General features: G+C 42.9%; 2 protein-coding genes across 5 annotated transcripts in view; one reads left to right on the top strand and one right to left on the bottom strand.

Annotated features, from left to right (window-relative positions):
• ptprz1a (protein tyrosine phosphatase receptor type Z1a) overlaps positions 1-4385 on the bottom strand; it is a 75682-nt gene extending 71297 nt beyond the window's left edge. For all 4 annotated transcript variants that reach the window (XM_065956835.1, XM_065956836.1, XM_065956837.1 and 1 more), the window contains exon 1: positions 4099-4385. In XM_065956835.1, coding sequence (XP_065812907.1) covers positions 4099-4159 — 61 coding nt within the window. In that variant the 5' untranslated portion in view covers positions 4160-4385. The remainder of the gene's footprint in view (positions 1-4098) is intronic.
• A 12831-nt stretch (positions 4386-17216) lies between these two features.
• Positions 17217-21212, top strand: LOC109984839 (nuclear factor 7, ovary-like). The gene is made up of 2 exons (XM_020634985.3): positions 17217-17477; positions 19422-21212. The coding sequence occupies exon 2, from the start codon at positions 19431-19433 to the stop codon at positions 21006-21008; it is 1578 nt and encodes a 525-aa protein (XP_020490641.2). The 5' UTR covers positions 17217-17477; positions 19422-19430; the 3' UTR covers positions 21009-21212.
• Positions 21213-22495: the final 1283 nt, after the last annotated feature.

Below are 22495 nucleotides of genomic sequence, written 5' to 3'. Positions count from 1 at the left end.
CCAGGGTGTAACCCCGCCTCTTGCCCAATGACAGCTTGAATTGACTCCAGCCCCCCGCGACCCCAAAAGGGAAAATAGCGGTATTGATAATGGATGGATAAGTAAGTAAGTATACAGTACATTTAAGCGTAATGCATAAGTCTGCTACTTTAAAGTCATATTGCACATGATATTAAAAGTTGTTCATTACTTTACTCTTTAATATCGGTCTATATCAGGAGCACAATCATGTCATTCAGAGGCTAAGACATGCTCTCTCTCTCCAACATTTCCTGTCACTCAATATCCGTCTTGTCAAGAAGAGGTCAAGAACATCACGTTTCACAAAAATATGAAGGAATAATGGCCAGAACGGTGTTTTTTCCACAACGTTTGGAGAATAAAATGAAGTGGACTTTTGAGCCAGACTTTATAATTTGCGTAATTTAGACTGTTGTGTCACAATCAGCCAATGAACCCCTGAGCTGGAGCTGGTAGGGATGCAACAATTCAGTCAGCCCACAGTTCAAAACGAAGCGAACCTCGTTTTAAAAAAAAAAATCATTATTAGGAGTTTTAGGCAAATTTTACAGCCATGGGTTAGCGGGAAAACAACACTTTTCAAATTCCAAAACTATTTCTTTATTTACTTTTTAGCAAAAAAAAAAAAAGGTTTCCATTTATACACATTCCTGTTGTTTGGAGTATAAGTCAAACGAAGGCAGCGTTTAAGTAGTTCCATGTGGAAATGTACAAAGAAGATTGTTTCAGTATTTTAAAATGTATTTTTGTATATTTTTGGCGGACTTTAACGCAGAAAATGGTCATACAGCGTAGGGCTGGGAAATATATCGAGTTTTTAAGCTATATCGGTATATTTTCAAACAAGATATAGGGTAAGATAATATCGTTCACATTGATATAGTTTATGTTGCATTAAAATAACGTTACAGAGGTGCCAGTTCACCTTTTTCTCATCTCAATGATGATGACTGACTGTCAGTCCCTCTTAACCCTGCTCCTCCACTCTCTCTCTTTTATTGTATTTAAGGAACATTTTTATTTTATAATATTACTTTTTAAATTGACAAACAGGTAGTTTATTTTTCCATGTGTTTTCACTATTAATGAAAGGCATAACGATATATATCGAGTATCGCCATTCAGCTAAACAATATTGAGATATGAGTTTTGGTCCATATCGCCCAGCCCTAATACAGCGTTGATATTTCATGCAGGTAACTTTGTTTCAAACGCTGCTTCTCTCACCTTGTCTGCTGGCAATAGTGACAGCCTGCTAATTCTGTTAGCCAAACTCCATAAGTGTTTCCATTTGAGTAGGCGACACGTGTAAAATGATGTTTTCAGACAGTCGTTCTTGTTTACAGTTTTTTTCTCTCCTTGTCAGTTTACTCGACGCTGAAACAGTAATGTGCACACACAACTGATTTGAATGTTTCCTCGTACTGCAGCCTCTCCTCACCGCTCATCTTAGTGTTGTCAGCTTCCCAACTTTAGCGCATGATGATTGGATATTAAGTCGGTGGGGAGGGGCTTCGTTTTTCCCAGCGCATGGACTCACAAGTGTGAGGACCACTCGACAAGCCCCTCTGGGTTTATTTGGCTCCTCCAGCACATTTCTTTCAGAATGTATAGTTTGTTAATTAACTAATCATAATGTACTGTCTGTTTTTCCATTGATCTATTATGTTTATGTTTTTTTTGTGCAATAAATAAAATAAAAATAAAGATAAAAAACGTGGAGGCCGTACCAAATGGTTCAATATTAGATGGAGAATTGTTGCATTCCTAGTAGCTACAAAGAGACTCTCAGTGAGCGTTTGACAACCTCAATGTTGTTCGGTCATCTGAATCACAGCTCTCACACATTAAGTGGATGTCTTCTGACTTTGGAAGTTAAAAAAATGTGGCTGCATGCTTGAAAGGAAACAGACTAAATGCTAGGTGTCAGCGGTGGTGGGCATCACATGTACAGCTGCCCCCTGCATGTGTTTGACTGACAGACAGACTTGTCTGACTGTGACCGCCATCTGTCCGCACGCTCTCTGTTAGACAACAAGAGGCTGGGAGACTCTGTGAGCCCGGGCGGAGCGCGGGGCACGCCTGGCACTGCCCATTCACAAAAATCTTTTGGGAGGACAGATGGTGCCGAGGTTTTCTCCTCACACGTCTTTTCTTCCACCATCCACCATTCCTGCGCTGCCTCCTCAGCGAGCTGGCATCTGCTCTGTGCCCTCAGGTTTCATCAAAGCGTCGTTTAAAACAACACAAATAAAAAGAGGCGAGGCCTGAGGGCGCCCAGGCGTGAAGGAGCCCGGCGGCTTTCTGCAGGTACAGAACCCGTCCAGTGCTCACTGGCCCAGCCACAAAAGGGTTTCACATCCCTTCAAGCTAAAACTGGCTCCGACTAGCTTCTCCCCTCTAATCTTTGTTTTCCGTCTCGTCCCCCCCTCCACTAATCTTTCTTTCCCGTCTCGTCCCCCCCCCCAAAAAAAAAAAGATTCAACCAAGCAGATCAGTGTCCTCTCTGGCACGCTGGGACTGCACTGAGTACAGCCGGGAGGAAAAACTAGAGGATAAGGAGGTGGAAAACTGGTCCAGCGTTCAGGCTTATGGTGACAAATCCTGATTCATCTCCAGCGGCTTCTTAAACCTCTTCAACCCTGCAGGACGCACCGGTGGAGTCCGGGGTCTTTTATTAAAAGGCTTGTTGTGTAGCCAACACATTTAAACGCTTACATTTCCAAAAAAAACTCTAAAAAATTCAGACAACTTTTCTAAATGTAAGACGAAAGGCATCTTCAATTCAAATGAGACTGAAAACAAGCATCCTGGGCGTTGAACGTTGCCCTGCAGCATCACTCGTGCAGGATATCTGTGCTGTAGTTGTCACTGAACAAGGCCCAGTTAAGTCACTAAAACACATCACTGACGGAGCTACATGTCTGCAACAGAACGTCAAGTCTAAACTCTGACCCCCAACACAGAGACAAAAAGCAAAAGTCTAAAATCAGACCCAAACATCACAAGTTTCCAAACTTCTTTGATTGGTAAGACTGATGTGATATGGACTGAGAGCACGAGAGAAGCCTCCAGATGGGCCTAACCAAAGATTGTTTCTGGTAGCGTCGTTAATAAAGGAGTTGATTATTTGTAATTGTTTTCATTCTTAAAACCCAAACTGAAGAAAAATGCCAAACAAACTTAAACTTCTGGCTGCACATACTGTAAATTTGCATCCCTGCTGTGTGTGTCTCTGCATGTTACTTTTAATAACCTTCATCCCTTCACTCATGCAAACACACAGACAGGTTGGAACAGCCTCCACAATCCAAACAGTCAGACAATTAAACCTCCAAAAGGCTTTAAAAAGTCTCAAAAAAACACAGAAACTGACTTTTTCACACACTCGAAAACGTCACAGCTGATCTCCAGTTTAGTCCTACTACCATGTGGTTTTCTCTGTCCTACAAGAACAAGGCAGTTTAATATATCCTTCAGGATGGGCAATGATCCATAAAGGCCATGTTTTGGGTTTTGCAGCGATAGTATGTGTTTGTGAGAAGCTTTACAGGATTACTCTCTGCTGTTGTAGTTGCCAGATATGGAGCCTCTGACACCCTTAATAAGCCAGTCAGACTACCGTGTCCAAACTTCTCTTTTCATGCTTGACAGCTCCGCTTTGGAGCTGATACGTGACGCCCTGCGCCTCCCAAACGTTTTAATCTGCGATCCCACAGACGGAGAGAGGAGCAGGGACGCTGATCATCGACAGAGATTTCTCAGACACTCTGAGAAAACCTGCTTCTGACTCCTTTCCAAATACGCACAACGCTTTACGCACTACAAGTTCAATTCTGAAAGTAAAGCAAAGCACAGCATCACTTATCTATACAACAATACAAACACGCTGACTAAATAAATACTTATTTGGTTTGTTTTGGACAGAGTGCACGTCCCAGTTCACCTGGAGCTCCTGCGCATTCACATCCAAGCGTGCGCAGAAACCACACAGACTTTATAAAAGCCAAACACTCCAACAAGGTTGGAGCGTTTTCTGTGTCACTTGAGGACAAACTGGGCTGAAACATGTCTTACCTTGTTGGCAGAGGAGGATGAAGTGCGCAACCAGAAGCAGCCAGCAGCCTGTAGTCTCCATGTTGGGGGGGAAAGAGAACGATATCAGATGCGGAAAATAAAACAAATCAAACAGAGAAGTTTGGGGAGCAGGTCCCGGTCGGCCCGCAGCCCTCACAGCTCCATGCTGCTCCGCTGCCTGCCTGCCTGCCGCTCGGTTGTCTCTTGTTGTGGTGAAAGCAAAATACAAGTCCGAGTCCCCGGTGCGTCACTCCGCTCCGTCCGCTCTCCTCCACACCGACTGACTGACTGAGGAGGATCCGCCAGAGTGACGCTGTGCGCCGCCCACAGCCCGCAGCCGCCCCGGCCTCACTTCCTCCACACACCAACAAACACAACAATAATCAGATAAACTCTCACTTTAATATTTCATGGTTTTTATTTCGCACTCAGTTTTATCAAGGTAATAAAAATGAGGAAAACTTTATGAACGTCAGGACTTGTTTATTTCCACATTAAGAAAAATGAGAACTATAGAGGGGAGAGAAAGAGTAAAGAAAAACTCAGAAAGGAAAGGAAAGGAAGAATATCAAACTGAAAGGAAAATATGGAGGAAGAAAAGAAAAAGAGGGAAACAAAAAGGTAGAACAGAAACAGAGAGAAATGTGAAAACTTAAAACTGAAAATATGACTGGAGAATTGGGGGAAAACCAAAATAAAATGTAAAAATAAATAGAATAAGTAGAGAAGGAAGAGGAGGAAGTTAAAAAAAAAACTGTCAGACATTTTTCAACTGGCAACAAAAAGGTGTGATTCTTTAAACTGAACTGTGATCTGCAGGGCCTGGTTAACCTCTTAAAGAGTCCCAGGGGCAAAAAAAATAACCTCCGTCTGTGCCAGTTTAGCCATCTTTAGCTAATTGTTAAGGTATTCAAAGCGAGACTAAATACTCATGAAAGCAAATCTCAACATCAGGATGTTTATCTTAAAACCTCAGCAGAACTTTATAGTTGAATGTTTCTGTTCACTCTTGCTGCTGAAATATCATTACTTTAAGAGAGGAAGTAGTAGTAGTAGTAGTATAAACTGTACAATACTTAAAAGCAGTGGGGGGCGCCAGTGGCCTAGTGGTTGGTGTGCACGCCCTCCAACGGGGCGGCCCAAGTTCAGGTCCGACCTGTGGCTCCTGTCCCCCATGTTGTTCAGCACTCTCTCCCCCTGATTTCCGACTCTATCCACTGCCATGTCTCTAAAATAAAGGCATAAAAAGCCCCAAAATAAACATTTAAAACAGAACTGTCCTTCAGGAGGTGGTGGAGACCAAAAATCAGAGCTAAAAGAGAGTGAGTCTATCAAACACAAGCAACTGTTCTTCCATTACATCAACTCAAAATATGAAAATATGTGCATGTTGTTCCCATGAGCGGTTCCTGCTGCCCCCTAGTGGCCAAAAATATCAATAATTTATTGGATCACAATAGTTAAAAGTACGTCTTGACAGATTTACTGTGATGTGAAGAATTATCCCAGGAGTCTTCGTGAAGCTGTTTCAACCACAATTTTATTTAATTAATTCAGTATATTAAGCAAAAATAATTTCCCTTCAAGAACGCTGTGAACATCTGCTGCTTGATCATTTTTGTAACAACTTAAACAAGTCTATGGATTCAGTCAGTGGCCCTTTCTAAAGAGCTTCAGTTCAGTATGGAGTGCAGACTTTTTCAGTAGACTGAACCCTCTTAGTCATTCAGTGGTCATTTTTTGGGACCACCTCAGTAGACTGGACATTCAGCATGGATACTAACTTCCTGGTTTTATGCAGTATGGTTTGGATGCATCCTTTCAGGAAATGAGCTGTAGGAAGTAGGAACAAATATCAGCCTACTGAATAGTAGTTCCTAAGAGTATACAGACCGGAGAGAATGGACTGTCTACTGTCAGATTATGGAGGCACTTTGCAATTACGAATAGACAATATTCCCACGGCGGCCATGTTGCTGTGACATCACACTCAGGGTGGGAGGCCCAAATGATGTTAACGTGTCTAACTATATTGTTTTCAATTGATGAGAAAGTACACAGACAATGGATACTGAAAATACGTGAACACACTGAAGTCGGAAGAATGACTTCCCAAATTGAAAAATTGGGATCATCCGAGGAGCACCTGAATGCAGCATATATACACAGACAGAACCCAAGAAGCAGGATCTGAAAGAGGGAGACAAGCGTTAATACAAAATAAAACAGGAAATGTAAAGAAGGAAGAATCCTTTCTTAAAGTAACAAAAAATAAGTTACACTGCTCAACATCTTATTGAGTAGATCCCATCTTTTTTGGGGGAAATAATAGACGTGGGAACACAACCTGTCAAACCTTAAATTGAAAGAGGTCACCTTCATCAGCTGCTCAGAGTTCCCTCGCAGTCTGGCTCAGCGGCAGCAGTTGGTGGCTCGCTGACTGCAGTCGGCGGGGGGTCTTTAACTCGACGTAAGGAGTAATTGAGTGAAACGTCTGCGAGGTGTGTCTTTTTTTTTGTTTTTAAAGTGTGTGTGGTTGAGTTCACCAGGCCACCGACCTCCTGACCCCTGAGAGACGCTTCCACCTCGCAGTGAAATAGAGCCCAAAACATCAGCAGTGACCCAGAAATCACAATTCACTCTGGGAATGTGGAACAAGTGCCTGTGTGTGTGTGTGTGTGTGTGTGTGTGTGTGTGTGTGTGTGTGTGTGTGTGTGTGTGTGTGTGTGAAAACATGCTGGCTGGGATCAAAAGATGCAACACTCCCTGCTCATAATCTGGAAAGTTGTCTCCATCTGAAATTCAAAGAAACACAAAAAAATGTCTTAAAAAAAGTGGAAACAGCGTCAGCTGAGAAGATGAGACCAAACCAAGAGAAAACCTCAAGATGCAAACATTCAAATGAAACGACCGCAATTCCTCCACTGTCCACTAGAGGCTGGTACCGATAGTGAGTCGGTCCCCATAGAACCCCATATTAAAGTGTCTGACTTTACAGCAGACATAAACATGTTTACAGCCTGGTTTTAGTATCTATGACTCATTTCTCTCTTCATGACGCCTGCACGAGGTAAGTATTTATACAAGTCAGCTGTTTACATTAAGCATTAAAGTGATGTATAATGAGGGGGCGTGGCCTCTTTGAGCTGCTAGCTGTCTGCTGAGGAGGAGTCACCTCAGCTCATTCAGTCACTGAACTTGAAAGCACAATATGTAGATTCCACCACCAGGGGGCTCTCACTCCAAACATTAACAGAATATGACATCGAGGCTGGCGGGGAATCATGGGAGTGATTCTCACTGCTACCCCCCCCCCCAACACAGACGAAAACAAACTCTGAGTTGACCGTAGTAAAGACGACCGGGCAAAACCGACCTGAGGAAGAGAATATAATTACAGACGAGCTAATGTATCCGAGTATAATTTACATGAAGTTTTTATCACAGCAGCACAAACAGCGAAAGTACGACAGCTTTCAGTAGCAGGCATGTTGACGTATTGCTTCTGCGCTCAAACTATGACGCAGTATGTTATCAAAACAGAGGTATTCATGTTGCCAACTCCTTACTGGAACGCGATCGACTCAGGTGTTACGTCATTCCCAGCTCCAACATCCGACTTCCGAGGTTAATGGAGCACACCATTTGTACTCGATGGGGGTGGCCCTGGTTCAACTCTGACCTGTGGCTCCTCTCGCCATTGATCTAGCCCAGGGATGTGCAACTTTGTTCACAGCGAGGGCCACATTCATTTAATTCTCACTGCCAGAGGGCCAAATTGTAGCATACAAAAAACAATTACAGTCAATTATGTCTCAAATTTAACTCAACATATACCAGTGATCAAATATTATTCTGGACATATTTCTGGTTTTCATGATTTCATGGCAGATTTTGTCATGTTTTCTTTCATGTTTCCAATTAATTGATATGTAAAAATTGACCTGAGGGCCATGTTGAGGGTTGATGGGGGCCGCATGCGGCCCCCGGGCCGCCAGTTGCCCACCCCTGATCTAGCCCCTGTCATGTTTTTAAAATAAAGGAATAAAAGAGAGTTTTGTGCAAAATAACAAACAAATAAAGGTGTTATTTCTGCTCATGGCCACTAGGGGGAGTCCTCAGAAATTGCCTTTACTGCATTACAACCCAATTTTTAAAAAATCTTCCTATATGTGGCTGCAGCACGTTGATTTAAATGGTCATTGATGGAAAGACGTCAACCTGAGAAATCCTCCGATAGACGTTTAAAAGATGAGAAATTATTGATTCTTATTATTCCTTACACTCTGTGATTTACAGATGATGCAACATCACCTTGTTCTGTCCTCACAGACTTTTAAATAAACTTTCCCTCAGCTCAGTTTCAACCACTGGCTGAATTTTTTTTTTAACCTCACAATAAACGACCACACCACCCCGTCTTTATCTGAGCGAATACATTTGCATAATTTACTCTGGATTATCTTTAATTTATGCAGAAACTGCTTTCCACTTGTTAGGGTGAATGTTTCCAAGGGGGCTAATAAAATTAGTTGTTCTCTCACAGAGCCTCCATTCAGGCTTTTCTTCTTTCAGGAGCTTTCAGAGAGTTTTCTCTGACTTACAAACCTACAAACTTTCTCTTAACATGAACCTGTAACCTGAGATGACCTCGACATGGTGAGACGCCATTTATTTGACAAAGAATTTTACATTTGATTCAATATAATGAAAGAAAACAGAGCAATGAAAAATATTATCAGGATGAAAAACGTTGCTGTAAAGAGGCCGAAAACTGTTAGTTGGTTTTGAGGAAATGTGTGGATACTTTACTTCACACAAGAAAGATTCAGGAGACTCAGATGGCTTAAGAAGAAGTTGTTTACATATGACACAACAATGCAGAACACAGGTGATTGCAGATCGAGCAAAGGACAATTTTTGACTCCTTCACGGGGAAGCGAGTGGAGGGGGGTTGGAGGTGTCGCTGGAGGAAAGTTCATGTTCACATCTTCAGCTTTATTTAAAGCTTCTCTGTCTTCTCAGATACACGGACAGGCCCTCGGATGATGTTTCATGGGAAAAAAAGCTGCTTTCATTGAAACTGACAGACAAAAACAACAAACCTCCTGAGGGAAAGTTCCCCAGGGTATTTTTCTTTTTCAGGACATCAGATAAGTTTTTATTGTTTGTAACCGTGTTAAGCTTTGTGCTCCTCTTCAGCTCTGCCCTGGCTTCAAGTTAATGCAGGTCAACATATTAAACGAGTCAATGCTGCTTTTTCTGGAATGGACAATGTTTGGTTTCTATTCCTCATTTAGGTGTGCAGAGTTTACAGCTTCCTGCTCAAATATTTCTTTACAATGAGTCCTTGAAAAATATTGATCCTAACACATCAATGACTGTATTTACAAGGGGATATTTATACAAGTTGTATGATCAATATTTATCTCCTTTGATTTGTGTGAAATGATCCTTTAACAGCAGTGACTGAGTTGAATATGTTGTCACACTGAGGTTAAGCCTCGCCCCCCCATCGATACACAGATTGAGGTAATGAGGTCATGTTACAGAACAGACCGGGTGTCATTAAACCCCCTCCCATCAGAGAGGTCAGAGGTCAGAAGCTGGAGCTGGTAGCAGTCAGGTTCAGAGCCCGGGGGAGATCCTCATTGAACCCTCATGCTGATTTTGTCTCATCACAAAGCATTGGCTTATGCAGAGAGGAAAAACATTTCTTTTTAAAAACGTGTTTGGGTGAAGAAATGTCCAGGGAAACGCGGACAACATGGATTGTGTAGTCTTCAGCAAGAGCTGGAGGTAAAATTGTAACTGTCAGATGCATCTCAGGTGTCCAGCTCACCTGTACTGGTTGGGTTCTGTCGCTGGTCGCCCCCTACTGTCCACTTACTACCGCCCTCCCTCGTCTCTCACCATTAAATGAATCATCTCAGACCCTCCATCATTGTATTAAAAGCTGATGAACATGGTTGTGGCATATTCAAAGTTCTTTAAATTAATGTATTTGTTGAAACAACTGGACTTCCTCGATCACTACTTTTCTTTTACAACACTGCTGTTTTCATTCTGGACGCCAAACGAGAAGTATGCAAAGATAAGATTCAAATCCTGCTCAACTTCAGACTTCACCTCCAAACGAAACACACTCAGTATAAAGGTAGTAATTGGATGATTCATTAAGGGGGGAAACGTCTGTTGTGGTACATTAAGGAGTCCAAACAAACAGTCAACATGAATGTGACTCTTTCTGTAAACTCTACATGTTTACTTTCCGCCCAGGACTTGTTGATTTAGGTGATGGGAACCGGCCGCTCCGAGCTGCCTCTGACTTTGATGTTGGGCAGCCATTGTTGGGACGGCTCTGCATCTCAGCTGGCTAGTCGACTGGTTGGTTGGCAGCCATTGAACCTTTGCGAAGATTAACTGTTATTACCGTCGTCTTTGTGCGTCCAGGCAGCTCTCCGCATACCGGCAGGCGAAACAAAAAACGCCGCTCTTCCAGCCTCTCCTGTGGAGGAGGCTTCAGGAAACAGCAGGTCTGTTCGCTTTTATCTTTAGGAGAGTATACGAGCACTAAGCGGACTCTCAACTGACAACAAGTTCCTCTTTAGGAGACAAGAGGTCCGATATGCTCAGTATTAGCCTCCACACACACACATACACACATACTGACAATGGAAAACGTTCTATTTTGGGACAGATGGGGTCACAGATCACCTTTATAAAGAGGCAGGAATGTGTTGAAGCACTTCTGAGTTTGCTACAGCTACACGATCTCTGCCTCTCTTCGTACAGTCTCCTGCAGCACTAATGAGCTCTGCATTCAGACGCTCCTTCATTCATGCAGCTCTGCTTTTATTCCAAACACACGGAGAGTCACACGCTGCCAACACACGTCACCCCTGACCTCGACTGCACCCGAAACACGCCGTCATGAATGTTGTGCTGACTGTGTTTTGTGCTGCAGGAAGAGAAACTGCAGTAGCTTGTTTTGTTATTTCACAGAAAGCATAAATCGGAGCTGTCCCGCTGAACGCCAACCGTACAACGAGTCGTGTGATTTGAAGTGTTGAAGTGGGATCTAGTCAACCGCAGGAAATTACTCGTTAACTGAGTTCAATAAAATGGGCTTAGGGCTTCCATAGTCGGAGAAAATGAGTCAACTTTTACCTTGATTTATTCCTTCAATAAACATTCTCCTAACCTACCAATCTTTAGTTCTCTAAGTCTTCTTCAATACAGCATGATGTCGATGCCATGTCTTGCTTCATGAGACCGGCCAGCAGGGGGAGACTCCGTGTTAGATGCTCCTTCTGTTCTCAGTGTGACAGATTTGGTTGTAAACGGGGAATGAATTCAACCAAAACAGAGCGGTAGTGTTAGTGGGGAAAATCTGTATAAAACGACTCTGAGCACAACTGAGCCACCTGTCTGAGCCGGCAGCCGGCAGAAATACACCTCAATGCCTCCAGAGAGCTGCCGTCTGTGTCCTGCCTGCAACCGAGGGAGAGGCAACTTACAGAAGCAACTTTAAGTTTACAAGCAACACCCAAGTTTTGCTGACCTCTCTGGATCGTCCTTTAGTATCTTCTTTCTAAGTTCCTAAGTAAGTTAAAAAAAGGTTCTTTTAGCGTACGTAATCCCTAACCCTAATTCCAACAGTACTATTCCGACAAGCATTAGCATGTGTTGTTTTATCCACTGTAATCTCTCTGTGCCTCTGACCTGTTGAATCTTAAACCTCACAGCTCCCTTCTCCTCTCAAGAAAAAAAAAAAAGAACAAGACAAAAGCATGAATGCATAATTAATATAGTGAAGCTGCATTTTTAATTGTTGCGGGTCTTCAAAGTTGCCCGGCGTCATTGTCTCTGGGTTCAGGGCCGGCTGCTTCCGATGGCAGAGCTTCATTCAAGTCTTTTTAGGGCCCGAGCGCCGCAGAAGCACCGGCAGACAACGGCTCCAAGCTCGCCTCTTTTCTCAGGGTGTCTGCCCCACACAATGGACTTCCTTAGCCTGCACACAAAAGAGGCTGGCGCATGAAAAAAAAAAACACCCAAATTCAATGGCATTCCTCTTCACAATGCGCTCTGAGAATATGTGCTTGTCCCTCTCCTTCCCTCTCGCCTCTCTTTCAGCTCTGGGTGATGTATTGGGATGATGTTAGAGGACCAGGAAGTGATTTATATAACTTTGTCAAAATGAGAAAAAAAATCACCTAAAAGTGAGAATGGAGACAGCTGAAAAACAAAAACAGTCCCTCCAGGATTTTGCTGATTTGTTGCAGGTTTTCAATAAGGCGCAAGTCTTTTTGTCTCATGTCACACATCAACCTTGAGCGACTCAGTTAAGCTCAGATAAAGCCTTTTATTGGCTGAGGGAGCTGGTCATGATGCCCAATAAAATGTATGAAAAAAAAAAAATCAAACAAAAGTTTATTGTCAAAAAAAATTAAAAATTTACACAACAGGTGCATGCAGACAAATGTTGGGAGGAAGCCGGAGTACCCGGAGAGAACCCACACATGCACGGGGACAACATGCAAACTCCACACAGAGAGGCTCTCTATTACGAGGATTCAAACCAGGAACCTCCTTGCTGTGAGGCAACAGCCCTAACCACTGCACTGAATGCGCCGCACTAAACACTGGGGGGTTATTCCCAAATTACCATTACAGGTCCCCAGTAATACTTATCCAGTGTGAATGGGGCTTCAGATGTTTATGTTTTTCAGGTTCTATGAACGTTACATCTCTGTAGTGCAACCAAACAATGACACGTCTTGAGTTACAATTTTACCTAGTTTCAACGTAGGGTTTGTTGCAGGCTTTACACCAACAGGACAGATTCATCCAATCCAGTTTTATTTTGAAAAATCAGTACCAAAGTAAAATGGATTACCTGATCCTGGTCAGAAAATAAAAGTGGATTTATAACTCTAGATCATTTTTAATGAGATTAAATCTTTTGAACAACCAGGTTAGGTGTGCAGGTGGATCACAGATGTACCCTGGTGAGAAGTGAAGCACCTTTTTACAATCAGAGCTAAGCCTGAAGATAGCACGCTAACCGCTAATCCTGCTCTGTAGTACAGGCTTGAGATTTGAGGACATTAGCTTCCCTAGCACATTTTCTGTGTTTGGAGTTGTACTGGGTGAGGAGGGGTGAGTTTGGGAGTGAGAGGTTGGAGGGATTTTGGAGAGGTGGTTATGACTGGGGTGTACCACCATTGTTGCACATTGAGGCCCATTGGCACGCCGGCCGGCAGCTTACCACCCCGAGGCTGCTGGGTGCCACAAAGGGCCACAACGGAGCGAGAACCGAACCCGGTGAATGTCACCAACACCCGCAGCCTAATCCTCCTGCCTTGTACATCTGCGCCGGGTCAGATTCAAAAGCAAGACCCCCCCCCCCACATCTTTTCACCCCCCTCCTCCCCATCATGCACCACCTCCTTTCTTTCCCCTCCCTGTTGTACTGCAGCAGGAGAAAGGACATGCTTTTGTAGTGGCCCATAGTGTCACACAGACACAAGACCCGAGGCTGCCAGTCATCAAATAGAAGCGCTCTCTCTCTGGTCTTTTCACGGCGCTCACTTTGCTCATGTCGACTCGGAGAGAGAGGGGAAAACTCTTATTTTAGCACGTGAAAGGGCTCCAGACGGGGACACGAAGGCCGGCTCTTCACATGGGACACAATTGACTTTGAAAGACAGCGTTTCTCTTAAGAGTAGTCGGGACTGTTTGTCGGGATGTTGGCATCATGTTTTAATTGAATTTGACCGTCAGCAGGTCTCAAAGGAGCCCAAACAGAGTTAGTATGAAAACGCTCTGCTGGGATTCTGTAAGAGTAAAGGTCAAACAGCTTTAACACGCTACTGAGGTCATTCTAGATATTTCAAACACACAAAAACATTTCAATCAGCAATCATTATTGATGCTGTGACATTAAGAAAGTCAGAAAAAGGCCTGGCTTTATTGTCAACGAATCAACGAAGAAATATTTGTAAAAATTAAGATTAACATTAAAGAAAATAAATGAATAAAAGTCCCTCTGTAATATCTCTATTATCGCCCTCTCCTCATGTTCATGTTTTATACACACCTCCATCTGTCTTCTTCTGTAAGAACTTCTAAACTTTCTCAAACTGGAACTGAGACCCAGATTTCAAGAAAAATCATAACTTCAAAAACCAAGTTCTTCTAATATTAGGATTAGGAGATTAGTACAAGTGGCGGACAAAGTTGTTCTCTGCTCGAGCTGCAATTGGGGACTACATTGTTAACAAAAAAAAAGCCTCTTCAAGTGGACTTGGGCTAGGCACCCGAGTACAGTATGACTATGTTACCTTTGTGTTCAGACTGATCAAATGAACCGGACTTTGGGGTCTAGTGTACTCGGATCCAGGTCTGGGTCCCTAAAATGTTGTATAATTTTATTTTACCATAGAAACTCAACAAGTGCTTAAAAAAAATAAAACTAACAAACTGTTTGTATTTCTTCCTAAAAATTATCATTAGACTTTAGTAATAAGAACTGAACTGAGAGAGTTGTGTAATGTCATGTGATGTCAGATACTGCAGAGTATATAAGATTATCTGATGCTTTTGTTCTGTTTCAATCTGCAGCTGAGAGAAACTGAAAACAGTTTGTAGAGAATACACGAGAGCCGAGGTCGCCCTCTAGTGGAGATTATAGAAACTGCAGTCTGGCAGAGTAACAGACAGCAGATTATAGTCCGTTCCTGAGGGTTTTGAAGATTTGGAGGAAAATTAAGATCTACTAGGGTCTGCAGTTAGAAAGCTTTTCAGAATAAGACTTTGAAATATTATACCTGAGGTCTTCTAAAGAGGTATTTTATTCCTAAACTTGTAAAAATCGAAGAGAAGCCTACGTGTGGCCCGGTGTTGAAAGTCTTTCGCTTTACTCTCTCTCCTGTAATATCATCAGTAAGCATCTTACACATAAAGAAAAGAGGGTAAACCATCTGGAAAGCAACTAAAGAGTTAAACTACAGGCAAAACAGAGAGTTTAACGTTTGAGGAGAAGTTTTATACAGACGGTCAAAGAAGACTTCAGGAAGTCCTTGAATATCTTGCGCTGACCTATTTTGTTGAGGAAGAGGTTTAGGGTCAGACATTAGAAATAATGACAGGAGGGTAATTATCCACATCGGGGGAAAAAAAGTTAAATGTAGAGAAAAAAAGAGGAGGGGCTACACTGAAAGAGGAGGAGCTAAACTGAAAGAGGAGGAGCTACAACATATCTTTTTCTCTTAAATGAATGTGAAAGTTAGGGTGCGTTCGAATTGTCCCTCCTATCTCCTTTCACTATCCACTTTACCTTAACCCCGGAAGCATTTACGTGGCGGCCATGATAAGAGCCGTTCGAATTCTCTAAAAGTTAAGGAAAGGTGGGTCAATGCTTCCTTTATAACCTCCTTTAGCATAGGATACACTGGACCACCCTTTAACTAAGCAAATAGGTAAGAGCCTCCCATTGGATAATAACTGCATGGGTGATTATCTTTCAGCTGGCAACAAGTTATTTAACCCCAACTGATGCAATGAGTAGCTTCTCATTTCTTAAACTACTATGTTGAAAGACCCATCCTGTGCTCGTGGAAAAGATGTTAAGTCTGTTTCAGAAGGGTCAAATCATTGGCATGCGTCAAGCAGAGAAAACATCTAAGGAGATTGCAGAAACTACTAAAATTGGGTTAAGAACTGTCCAACGCATTATTAAAAACTGGTAGGAAGATTTACCCTGTTCCAGAGTGATCAGGGTAAGAAGAGAGGCAGATGAAGTGATGCACCCATCATGCCTACCGTACAAGCCTGTGGGGGCAGTGCTATGATCTGGGGTTGCTGCAGTTGGTCAGGTCTAGGTTCAGCAACATTATGTGCCCAAAGAATGAGGTCAGCTGACTACCTGAATATACTGAATGACCAGGTTATTCCATCAATGGATTTTTTTCTTCCCTGATGGCACGGGCATATTCCAAGATGACAATGCCAGGATTCATCAGGCTCAAATTGAGAAAGAATGGTTCAGGGTGCATGAGACATCATTTTCACTCATGGATTGTCCACCACAGAGTTCAGACCTTAACCCCATTGAGAATCTTTGGGATGTGCTGGAGAAGACTTTGCGCAGTGGTCCAACTCTCCCATCATCAATACAAGATCTTGGTGAAAAATGAATGTAACACTGGACAGAAATAAATCTTGTGACATTGCAGCAGCTTATCGAAACAATGCCACAGCGAATGCGTGCCGTAATCAAAGCTAAAGGCGGTCCAACGAAATATTATTTTTTGGTGGCGACTTTGTTTTTGGCCGGGCAGTGTATTCTTTGGCCGCAACATTTAAAGCGACTCGCGCATCCGACCGTTCACGAACATTAACGATGACAGAAAAGGGACGGAGATCATGTAAGTTACCATTTGCAATAATATGCCTTGAACAATTTTCAACAATCTTGAACCCGTAGGCGAACTATGAAGGTTATGCTGATGTTGTAAAACGATGTGATTGAGTTTAACTTTTATTGCAGCCTATGCTCAGTTTGCATTCGTTATTTATCCACTTTGAGTGTTTTGGCAGCCGTAAGCAATATCATAAATAACGTTAAACTTTCCTTCAGTCACAGATGCTGAAACCCTTTGATTAAGGTTCTTGAGATATTATGCAAAGCCATATTATCAGATTATAATCACCATAAAAAAACATCACCCTGTCTTTCAGGTGAAAAGGGATCAGAGACATTTTGAGCCAGATGATGTTTTATTCAACATATTTCATTCAATTCAGAATGTTTTGTGCATTTCTTCAGTTGTACATTCTCGTCTTGCATAAATGTAACAATTAATTTCATATTTATGTTGATGTTGATTTATGAGTGGTCAGGAATGTGATGGTTTCACTTTTGTTACTTGTAGCCTGGTAGTCTATATTGCTTTTATTTCAATCCCAACCTTGTGGTAATTAGGATTATTTCACCGGTAAGAAGGCACAGGGGAAAGTTTTTTAGATGTGTTTTTTGTAGTCCATTTTCGGAACATTGTAGTTTCAACACGGCGGATTCACGTCATTAACCTCCGCCGGCCCGTCGCATTAATGACGTCGCCTAGTGGAAATTCGGTCGGATTGTCAGAGCAACGAGATCGCCTTTCCCTAAGTCCTTTATGAATTCTCCTAACATATTTCCTTAACCTCATGACGTTTTCCCCGAAGTTAAGGTAAAGTGGATAGTGAAAGGAGATAGGAGGGACAATTCGAACGCACCCCCAGTCTGAGTCACATCAGAGCTTACAGTCTATGATCGAGACGAGTCTCTCTCTGAAGACAAATTCAACTGAAGGTTTTTCTCACAAACACTGGTGAGTACACTGAACTACAAACCAAAAACACTGAAGTGAAAAGGATGTTTTAACTCGACCACTAAACAAATACAAGCCAAACAATAGTGACTGCACTCAGACGAGTCACAGCTAGGCTAATCTTAACATAGTAACAAACTTTTTAACCTTTTTCCTGGTTTTTCCTTTAATGGTTGAGTTGGTTCTGACGGTTCTGACATGTTTACAGCGCTCGCTGTATCCGGTGGTTTCTCATCACGGAGAAAACACAGGATAAACTGGTTTTGCTTCAAGCTAACTAGCCTGGCTGAGTTGATCTTTGGAGTCTCTCAGTGGTTTAAAGTTCAGAAAGTCAACAGCACTTTGTTTTATCTTAAAGCAGTGTTTCCTCTCGTGTCTAATTGTCTCTGAACAGACTCAGAGGAAAATGACTTCTGTTAAAGGAAGAATGTGCTACATGTTACACATAAATATATCATAAATTCAGTCTATCCTGTGTAATTGTGTCCCTGAGTCATGACTGTCTACAATGAGTGAGAAGCTCGAGTCCTGCTGGCTGTGTTGTTGTCAGAGCCGTGTTTACATGGACGGGACGGCCGGCTCCTCCCCTTGTGTATAAAAGCTGTTTTAGTCAAGAACTAGAGAGAAGAAGAAGAATGGTGTCATTTTGTGTCATTTACATGCAATGTGAATGACACAGAGACTCACAGTATGGAGCAAAAGCAGACACAGAGGGAATGTTATAATTCAGTCTGGTAAGGCAGTAATAAACAGATCCAGAGGGCTGGGCAAGGCAAGGCAAGGTCAAAACGGCAGCGATGGTCCTACAGCAATTATAATGCTGGGCCGAGGGTACACTGAGAACGCAACGAACTGGCAACATGAGGGAGAACACACAGGGATTAAATACACAGACAATCAGGGACCAACGAGACACAGGTGAGGGTAATCAGGGCGGAGCTGACACGCAAGGCGGGGGCAAGAGGGGCAGGATCTGAAAGACAGAGACAAGGGTGAATACCAAAACACAACAAAACCCAGGAAATAATATTAATAATTGCAAAACACAAAGGGGGGTTAGGGTTAGGGGGTGGAGGGGGGTTGGAGCTGTGTCTCTGGAGGAGAGCGGAGGCTTCAGTAGGGAGGAGGTGTGGTCAAACTGCAGTTTGTTTTGGTTTCTGGTGCTCAAGGGCGACATCTACTGGATCACAAAGTCTCACATTCTTCCTTTCACTGACGTTAATCCGGAGAGACTAAATTGTTTGTAAATAATGAAGAAGCGTTATGAAAACTAAAGCCTACAAGCTTAACCTACAGCTAGTGTAAAATATCAACATTGATATCAAGTGGTGAAACGTTCTTCTACAACATAAAGTGCTTTAATGGAACTCTGTTGTTAGGCCGATGAAATTATCTCCGCTCACAGTAAAAAAAAAAAGTGCTGAGTACAAAAAAAGTCATCTCACATTTCTGAAGGATGTAATCGATCACGGAGAACGCACTGCTGACACCAAACAGATGGTCAAACTCTCTGCTTCTTCTCATCCTCCAAGTTATCCCACCTTTCAAAACAGGAAAACATGACAACTATATATTACAGAGGCTGCTGCTTCAGTTGGTCATACAGAGCCTGGATGGCTCATAGCAATCCCCCCCTCCCCTTCCCTTTTTAAAAATAGAAACCACCACCCTGGTCTACCATTTCACAGGCACTGTCCCAGACCTCTGTGACATTAAAGAGACGCAGAAGAAGAAAATTAAAGAATTGTCTGGTTACACTTTTAAATTAAATATGTACATCATAATAGCTGTGGTCGTACTACATAGTCAACATATCGTTCATGTTGTGAAATCCAAAAAATCTAAAATATATTCCTGATATACCAGGTAACCAAGCTTGTATTATTTAAATAAATCAAAATACTTTGACTGTCTTAATTTTTTGAATTTCCACTTATTCATCAGGAGATCGAAATGTCTGCTGCCAGCTGTCTGCTGACTGAAGATCAGTTCCTGTGCTCCATCTGTCTGGATGTGTTCACTGATCCTGTCACCACACCATGTGGACACAACTTCTGTAAAACCTGCATCACTACATACTGGGATGGTAATGACTTCTGTCAGTGTCCCAACTGTAAAGCGGTTTTCAACAGAAGACCAGAACTACGGGTCAATACGTTCATCTCTGAGATGGCTGCTCAGTACAAACAGTCAGCTCAACAGGAAGCCAGAAGCAGCAGCTCAGAGCAACACGTGTCCAAACCAGGAGAAGTTCCCTGTGACGTCTGCACTGGAACCAAACTGAAGGCCCAGAAGTCCTGCCTGGTGTGTCTGGTTTCTTACTGTGAGACTCACCTGGAGCCTCATCTGACGAGTTCAGGTCTGAAAAGACATCAGCTGATCGACCCCGTGGAGAACCTGGAAGGCAGGATGTGTAAGAAGCACGACAAACTGCTGGAGGTGTTCTGTAAGAACGACCAGATGTGTGTCTGCATGCTGTGCACAGTCGCAGACCACAAGAAACATGATGTTGTTCCTCTGAAAGAAGAATATGAAAGAAAGAAGACCGAGCTGGGAAAGACAGAGGCTGAAATTCAGCAGATAATCCAGATCAGAAGAGTGAAGATTCAGGACATCCATCACTCAGTTGACATCAGCAATAGGAATGCAGACAGAGAGATCACTGAAGGTGTTAAAGTCTTCAATACTTTGATGGAGACTGCTGAGAGAAAACTGAACATGCTCATTGACACGATCAAAGAGAAGCAGAGGAAGACGGAGAAACAGGCAGAAGACTTTATCAAAGAGCTGGAACAGGAAATCTCTGAGCTGGAGAAGAGTAGGGCTGAGGTGCAGGAGCTCTCACGATCTGAAGACCCCCTTCAACTCCTTAACAACGTTCAGCTCTTAAAAGCATGTACACCCACCAAGGACTGGACTGAAGTCAGAGTCCATTCACCTTCATATGAAGGGACTGTGGTGAGAGCTGTGAGCCAGCTGGAGGAGACGATCAGTGAACAGATGAAGAAGCTGTTTGTGGCTGAGCTGAGGAGGGTCCAGCAATATTCTGTAAATGTAAGAGTTGATCCTGATGTAGTTCATCCCAAACCCCCTGGCAGACACCGTGGTAATGACTGTAGATGTGTCTTATCAATGCGGGGTTTCATTTCAGGAAGATTTTACTTTGAAGTCTTTGTTAAAAAGAGCTCCTCGTGGACTCTAGGAGTGGTCAGAAAGTTGTCTAACTTGAAGGAAACCATCACACTGAGCCCCACAAACGGTCACTGGACCATGTGTCTGAGTTCTCAGGGTGAGTACTTAGCTGCTGCTGGCCCTTCAGTCCGTCTCTCCCTGAAGTCTCAGCCTGAGAAGGTGGGGGTGTTTGTGAATTATGAGGAGGGTCTGGTCTCCTTTTATGACGTTGATGCTGCAGCTCTGATCTACTCCTTCACTGGCTGCTCCTTCTTTGAGGATCTCTACCCATTCTTCAGTCCGTGTCAGAACAATGGTGTCACAATCCACAGCTCTGATTGGGGGTGTGTTTTACAATGAGTAGAAATACTTAAGAAGGTAGAGTCAAAAGAAGTAGTATAGACTTATACTAAACGCATGCTGCTCAGTCATCACTTATGACATTAAGTCAGCCAATGACAGAAAGCAGTTGAGTTTGGGATTGAAGACATTTCAGCAAATGGACGCCATACAAACAAAGAACATATAAGTCTGAACTTTGGGCTTTGCTTTCACCTGCTTTTGGACCTTTAAGGTTACATATTCTCCTCCTCTTCAACCAGTGTAAATAAGTCTCAGAGCTCCCCAAAACATGTTTGTGAAGTTTCTTGTTCTAAATCCACTCTGATCCTGTATTTGAGCATGTCTATAAACCCCTCTATTTCAAGTCCTGCTCAGAACAGGCTGTTTCTGTGTCTGTAAATGCAAATGCTGTATCTGACCACGCCCCCTCTCTGGAAGGGCTTTGGTCGGCTCGGGCTTTCGCAGAATATGTGACCTTTAAAGAGCTGCTTGGGTTGAATATTGACGCATAGTTAGCCTGTTTTCTGTTGGACAGACAGGTGCTAAACATCAGCGGTTATGTTGTGCTAGCTTGCTAAATTATCAGCTTTTCCATGAAAACGAATGTGATTTTTCTCAGGTAGCTTGCATTGTAGGTACAATCAGTGAACGTACACGTTAAGTCCTGCAGAGGGCGTGCGCTTGTGACGGCAATGAGTCCAGGGGGAGGGGCCCTGATTTGAATGTTGGGTTTACAAGTTGCAACGAACAACGCTACTTACTCCTCATTTAACATTAAACACTGATGGAAATAGAATCAGTTATTTTAGTCACTGAATAAAAAAGACAATACCTCAGCCTGGATAGTTGTTGTTTGCCCAGGTTATTGTCAGCTCCTTCGAGAATTTCCACTCATGCTCCTCTGATTAGCTCCTTTGTCAATCACACCGTGCACTGCTGTGTGCTTTTTTTTGTGTGTGTTTTCTTTTGTGTTAGACGCAACTCAGAACTCAGACCTGTTCTATAATACCGTGTGCAGTGGAGGAGTTTGGGATTTTTTTTTCTTGGGTTTTTTTTTTTTTTTTGCACAACTTTTTTGGTGAACTCTCTGCAGATAACTAAATGCATAATAAAAACTTTGCAACGTGCAAAACGTCTCTGTGTTTATTTTCTTTTTTCCGAACATTGTTTGTAGTAATTTTCTTTTCATGTAGAAAACTGCTGTGAGAAAAGCAGATGGCTCAGCTAAGCAGTGGACTGTTGAACTGCTGGTGGGCTCAACACCAGCCAACTTCAAAATTGACACAGGAGCCGAAAGCCGTAAAGGAGGAGCTACAGAGGATGGAAAGAAATGACATCATTGAGAGAGTGACACAGCCAACAGAATGGTGTGCGCCCATGGTGCCTGTCCTGAAAAAGAGTACAGGTAAAGCCAGCATCTGTGTTGATCTCAAGAGGCTGAACCAGGCTGTTAAAAGAGAACAGTACATCCTGCCAACTACAGACAAGATAACAGCAAAGCTGAG

Source organism: Labrus bergylta, chromosome 7, assembly GCF_963930695.1.
Source record: "Labrus bergylta chromosome 7, fLabBer1.1, whole genome shotgun sequence".
Classification (NCBI taxonomy): domain Eukaryota; kingdom Metazoa; phylum Chordata; class Actinopteri; order Labriformes; family Labridae; genus Labrus; species Labrus bergylta.
The sequence above is the reverse complement of the archived record's forward strand: the minus strand, read 5'-3'. Positions and strand labels throughout refer to the sequence as shown.

Excerpts from the sequence above, each read along its gene's own strand:
- LOC109984839 (XM_020634985.3), top strand. The coding sequence starts at position 19,431 with ATGTCTGCTGCCAGCTGTCTGCTGACTGAAGATCAGTTCCTGTGCTCC.